General features: G+C 45.1%; 1 protein-coding gene across 2 annotated transcripts in view; it reads left to right on the top strand.

Annotated features, from left to right (window-relative positions):
- The first annotated feature begins 105 nt into the window (after positions 1-105).
- NDUFAF7 (NADH:ubiquinone oxidoreductase complex assembly factor 7) overlaps positions 106-6,553 on the top strand; it is a 13,350-nt gene continuing 6,902 nt past the window's right edge. Inside the window, exons 1-5 of one of the 2 annotated variants that reach the window (XM_032805171.2) lie at positions 106-259; positions 679-842; positions 2,255-2,335; positions 3,792-3,870; positions 5,829-5,984. In XM_032805171.2, the coding sequence (XP_032661062.1) occupies positions 178-259; positions 679-842; positions 2,255-2,335; positions 3,792-3,870; positions 5,829-5,984 (562 nt within the window). In that variant the 5' untranslated portion in view covers positions 106-177. Of the gene's footprint in view, positions 260-678; positions 843-2,254; positions 2,336-3,791; positions 3,903-5,770; positions 5,985-6,553 lie in introns of both variants that reach the window. The other variant, XM_032805170.2, reaches the window with a different exon arrangement.

Genomic DNA, 6,553 nt, shown 5'->3' with positions numbered 1-6,553 from the left:
GGGGCGACCGCGCCCCAGTCAGGGAAACCTTCATACCTGCAAGCATCGCCTGTGCCCTGGCCCGGCCTAGGACTCAGTCTCCTGCCTGTATTCGAGGTGGAGGGAGTATACACAGCAGCCAGGAACTGGCAGCGTCGGGTCAGAGGTGGAAGGTCAAAGGGCACGGGTGCTGCAAACATGGCCCAGCTACCTGCACGGCGCGCTCTGCTCGCGGCTGTCCTCGGTGTCTCCTGGCAGCAGCGACTTCTCGGTCACCATGGTAACAGCCGGGCCCAGCGAAGCGGCCGGGTCTCGACAGCGCTCTGCGCCCCCACAACCCCCGGCTGCTTCTCCGCTCCGAGTCCCTCGGGGGCGTTGGGGGAAAGGCGCCCGCGCCCCGAGCTCAGCTGGGAGCGGGTCAGGCTGGAGCTCGGACGCCGCCTGCCACCCCCCGCGCTTAGTGCTGCCCCCGGACACGGCGGGGGCGGGGTTATCCCCAGCCCCGGCGCGCGGGGCTCGTGTCTGCAGCGCTTCCTCACTGGCATTAACGTGACCGGCCGCCGGGCCAAGTCTCCCCCCGCCCCGCATTGCAGCTGGTCGGGCTCCCCCTTTCCCGCAAGCGTCTCAGCTGATCACATAACGAAAATCCTTCCTGTAGTGAGGGTGTCCCTGTGTTTTCTCCCCCTAACGCTTCTCCAGTTGTCCCGGCTGCATGGAGACGCCAGTGTTTCAGTGCCGGAAGCAAAGCAGAAGATAGCAGTCAGGTTACTCCAATGCTAAAGCATCTCGTGTTCAAAATAAAGTCAACTGGCCCTATTACAGTCGCTGAATATATGCGGGAAGTGCTAACTAATCCTGTGAAGGTACGTGCACAGCCTGGTGCTTCTGAATGCAGTTAGTGTGAAACAGATAACATCGCAACACATTAACGGGATAATCCTTTACCTCTGATAAACTCCCCTCTTTCAAAGCATGTTTTTGTTTCTTTTGATAGATAAACTATACCAGCTCATAATACAGTTTGTAACCAGGCTGGTAACTTGCTAATGGTTGGACTTGCACACACATCACATTGTTTGTGCCCACATATCACATTGTTAATTAGTAACCAACATAGCTAAGGGTGGCACACAGTTGCCTTCCTGTAACTGGTTTGGGGAAGTTTTATTTAGGGTGGAGATGGGAAGCAGAGGGGTGGTTTGCAATGTATAACCCTAAATGTGCCTGTGTAATTGGCTTGTCTGGTCCTCCTCCCAACTCTCTGCGGGTAGGACACGACAGACATCCCAGAAGGTGCTGCCAGTGTCACTTCATGTGCATGCTTTCCTTCAAAGGATTAATAGGATAATATATGCTGGAATTCCATCATTGTCCTCATTTGGGTCTCCTACAGAAATAGTCATGAGTGTCAGATGTTAGGAAAACTACACAAAAATTCCCTCCTTGGAAAATGCTGTGATCATTCAGTTGGGGGAGGCAAATGAGAGATGGGAGGAGGATTCATTAGTGAGATTTTCCTCAGTCCTGTCAAAAATTTCCTTTATAATTTGAGATGTACACCTCTCACTTGCATCGCACTGCCATCATCATCATCTCTGGAAGAACCACCTGCAATTATGTTTCTCCTGACTAGCCGCTTAGCTTTTCAATATCTTATTAGATGTGTCTCTGTTCTAGTTAGCTTGGCACCATCTCCTCTTCTACCTTGTTAATTTCAGTTATTATTGCAATGCTCAATTTTGTTGTGATGTGAAGAATGACTTCTTTAGTTGGTAGTAAAGTCTGCAAAAGAATTAATTCTGGGTGCTGTACAAATCAGACTGTCCTCTCTCAAATGGAATTGACAACTCTGTAATTTTAACCCACGCTGATCAAATGATCATAGAAAGTTAAGCTGTCATACAGAACACTGTCAGGTTCAGATTTCTAGGGACTCGTAAAAAGGCGAAGTAATAGGCTCAGTAATAAAAAACAATTTTTAATTGTTTTAAGATTTACTCTTCTTCTTCTACAAACCCAAATTCATTTCTTATTTTTAACTTAATGTAAAATTTGTTATTGGATCAATCAAACTCTCGCCATTTTCCGTAGGAGGAGTTTTGTGGGGTATTTTGGATTTGTTTCATTTTTTTTTCAGCATTAAAATGACTGCATTTGTTCAGTAGACTGGAAAGTGATTTAATTTTTAAAGCTCAGGAGAATATGAAGGCTTACATATTACTGATTGGAAAATAAATGTGATATTATTCATTTATTTTTTTTTACTTTACTTTAGGGTTACTATATGCACCATGATATGCTGGGAGAAAGAGGAGATTTTGTTACTTCACCTGAAATAAGTCAAATCTTTGGAGAGGTAATAAATATAAAAAAAATTTAAATGTTCCTTTCATCCTTAAAATATACTTTTACAAATACAGTTTATGAACATGTGGTCATATATGTTACCAGTGCTGATAACATTTGTTGAGAAGCAAAAATAAATAGACATCTGAAAAGTGACTTTGTTGAAAGAAAAAAGCATTTGGGGCCTTTGCTTGTATTGTGTATAAATTATTTTCATACCAAATTTGTTTGGTTCATAAGCAAAAAACTGTTGTAACTCCCAGGCTTAAACTCAGAACACAGCTTGACTTTTAGATCCCATGCTTTCTGACCGATGCATCATTACCAGTAATAAAGACTGTACAGGCCAAATTCTGCTTTCAGTTGCCCTTATGCAAAAGTATTGTATCAGTGCTGGTTGCCTATGTGTAACTAAATTGGTATCCGCAAGTGACTTGCATTTGATAGTGAACAATTCTTTTAATGCACAAACCAGAAAAGAATCCAGCTCAGTCTCCCAGAGCTGTTTTAGTTCTTCAGAGCTGATAGTACTCAGATCCGCTCCCGCTAGTGCAGGGTGGGCAAAAATGGCCCGGGGGCCACATCCGACCCTCCAGATGTTTTAATCTGACCCTCAGGTTCTGCCAGGGAGCAGGGTCCATGGCTTGCCCTGCTCCACACAGCTTCTGGAAACAGTGACATGTCCCCCGTCCAGCTCCTACATGTAGGGGCAGCCAGGGGGCTCTGCATGCTGCCCCAACCCCAAGCACTACCCCCGCAGCTCCCATTGGCCCAGAACCGTGGCCAATGGGACCATGGCCAATGGGAGCTGCAGGGGCAGTGCCTGTAGACAGGGCAGCGGACAGAGCCGGAGAGGGAATATGCTGTTGCTCCTGAGAGCTGTTTGAGTAAGCACTGCCTGGAGCCTGCACCCCTGGCCTCCTCACATACCCCAGCCCTGATCCCCCTCCCATCCTCCAGATCTCTCCATCCCAGCCCAGATTAACCTTCTTCACCCCCAACCCCTCATCCCTAGCCCTACCCCAGAGCCCGCACCCCCAGCCAGGTCCTTCCACCTCTCTCCCCCCCGGCACTCCAATCCCCTGCATCAGCATGGAGCCCCCTCCCGCACCCTGAATGCCTCATTTCTGGCCCCACTCCATAGTCCACATCCCCAGCCAGAGCCATCACCCCTTCCTGTACCCCAACCTCCAATTTTGTTAGCATTTATGGCCCTCCACACAATTTGCATACCAAGATGTGGCCCTTGGGCCAAAAAGTTTGCCCACCTGTGCTCTAGAGGTTCAGGAGTCATGTTGGCTGGTTAGTAAAATGATGAGATTTTTATGTAGCCACTTTTCAGTGCAGACCCATGGTATAAGACTGGTAAAATAATTTAAATGTTTTGGTTTCTGCAGGTGAAATGCAGGTGTATGTATCACTAATGCTATAAATTCTAGTAAGTTTTGTGTGTTTCTTCTCAACAGTTGATAGGAATATGGTATGTTAGTGAATGGATGGCCACTGGCAAACCTAAAACTCTCCAACTGGTGGAACTAGGCCCAGGTAGGGGCTCTCTTACAGATGATATTTTGCGGGTACGTAAAAAGAATATAATATTCTGTGTGTGTCTGAATATACTAGTTTGGGGTTCTCTTTGGCTCACACAGCTAACATATTCAAACCTGAAATCTGAAATGAAATTCCATAATGTGTTGGAACTTCCTTATCTACTGAATGCATTTTGGTTACTAGACTGCAACACTGGATTTTACCTAAGCATATCTATCTGTATTCCTGTTATTTTAGTGAGGAAACTGGGAGGGGGGTCAAAAGTGAGATGAGAAAACTGGATATTAGAAGCACAGTTGTGCAGATCCATCACTAATCCACTGTAATATACAATTACATTGAGAAAGAGGGTAAGAGTACCCCATTAGAATACACTTATAGAAAAGTTACCCAGGGTCGTAAACTGTTTATATGAATGTTGTGATTGTAATTAGGAGGCCCTAGTGTGAGTTACAGAAACAGGACAGTATTACAGACTTGAATCTCAGAGGTGCTCAGCATCCTGAACTCCTATTTACCCCAGTGGGAATGGCAGAGACTTATCACTTCCTGGGATATCAGACCCTTTCTAATGTAATGCCCATTCTCAATTATTCATTAATAAGTACTAATTAAATTACCAACCAAAAGGAAGGTTGTTATTGGAATTTAGTACTCCAGGGAAAATACTTAGGGCTCCCACTCCTTCATTCACAAACAAAAGTCAAATGTAATAACGATTGTGGAGTGTATAATATACGTTGTTCTCATGTATCCTACTTCGGAAAAATCCGAGATTGCTGGTGAACCAGTGCACTCCAAAAGCAAAATTTGCTGTAGGTGTCAGAGAAGTTGCTTCTTTATGTCAGACTCCTGTTACTCTCAATAAGCTTTCATTCATTATCACTTCTTCTTGAGGATGTGGGTCTGCATTTCTATCCTCTAGTCCAGCAGTTCTCAAACTGTGGGTCGGGACCCCATTTTAATGGGATCGCCAAGGCTAGCTTAGACTTCCTGGGCATAAAGCCAAAACCCGAGCCCCACTGCCCAGAGCCAGAGCCAAAACCAAAACCTGAGGGTTTCAACCCTGGGTGGCGGGGGTCAGGTTACAGTCCCCCTGCCTGGGGCTGAAGCCCTAGGGGCTTTGCCCTCCCTCCCCACATGTCTGTTCAGGGTTTAGCTTTGGCCCTGTCACCTAGGGCGGTGGGGCTCGGGAGGACTCAGGCTTTGGCCCCCCTTCTAGGGTCATGTAGTAATCTTTGTTGTCAGAAAGGGCTCACGGTGCAGTGACATTTGAGAACCCCTGCTCTAGGTGGGTTGTTTTGTAGAACCATAAGGCTTGGTTCTGCTTCTGTTGAAGTCAATGGTAAAGTTCCCCTGACTTCAATGGGAGCAAAATTGGAAACCCCTTTTATTGTAAAAGAACCCTGCAGTTATGGAGCGGGAGAGAGAGGGTTTTTTTAAAATGATCTCTCAGTCTGGATTGATTGATTGTTTGGTTAGTTGGGTTTTTGGGGGGGGAGGGGGAGTTACCTTTTCACTTTGGACTGTGCTTTTTGATTTTTCTCATGTGGCCACATTGATGCCATTATTTAATATGAACAATGGGATAAAGACATGCAGCTTTCTGTTGCTGCTGACTAGTGACCTGAACCAAGGGTAATAAATACTCACATAAGTAAGGGTGACAGGATCAGGCCTTCGATGAGCTAGCTGAGTATTCTCCTCTCCAGAGACCAAGGATGAAATTCTGGTCCCACTGAAGTCAGTGAGTCCAGGATTTAACCCCAGATACACTCCCTTCACATTTTTCAGTCTCCAACAGTACAAGCAGTTAAAATCCACTCCTAAACCAAGTTTACAGTACTGCAGCACACAACTGCCTCTATCAGAATTCCTCTTTCTCTATTTACAGGTCTTTAATCAGCTTGGCTCTTTACTCAATAAATGTGACATTTCTATTCATCTGGTAGAGGTGAGCCCCAAACTAAGTGAGATCCAAGCATTGACGCTGACAGGAGGGAAGATACAACCAGAGCTTGATGTTACTTCCCCTGTCTACATGAAAGGCATTAGCAAGGCTGGAATTCCAATCTTCTGGTACCGAGAGCTGCAAGATGTGCCACAAGGTAGTTATGATTATTGTTTTAATTGTAATGATGACTTTCTTCATTTATTTGTAACCTTTGTATAACTGATAACTTCTCTGCAGTGTGATTATGGATAGAAAAGTAATTCTGTATGAAATAACCCCTACTTCTTTTGTGAGCCTGAACAAGATTTGGGCCCAGATTTTTTTAAGTGGCCGCTGATTCTGACATCCTCCATTTGTGGATGTCCATCTTAACACCCTTTGTGCCTGTTCTTCAGATGTGGTGAATGCATGCAGGTCCCATTGACTTCATCTGCACTTCCTGGATACCAACAGGACTTCTGAAAATCAGGCTCAAGCTGGCAACCCAAAACAGACATCCAAAGATATTGGCCACTTTTAAAAATTTGGTCCTTAATGTATCTGTGCCTCAGTTAGATAAAAGGGGAATAATAATAATTACATCTCTAATAGTGATGTTGACTAGCTGAATTCATTACTGTTTATAAAGTTCATTTTGATTCCCAAATGGAAGGTGTTGTTAGAAATACAAAGTACTACTGTTAACAACTTATGTTGAAACACTGATGGCCTTTTTACCCTTTT

The sequence above is a fragment of the Chelonoidis abingdonii genome, chromosome 3 (genome assembly GCF_003597395.2).
Source record: "Chelonoidis abingdonii isolate Lonesome George chromosome 3, CheloAbing_2.0, whole genome shotgun sequence".
NCBI classification, from domain to species: Eukaryota; Metazoa; Chordata; order Testudines; family Testudinidae; genus Chelonoidis; species Chelonoidis abingdonii.
Note: the sequence above shows the minus strand (reverse complement) of the source record. Positions and strands in the feature narration are given on the sequence as shown.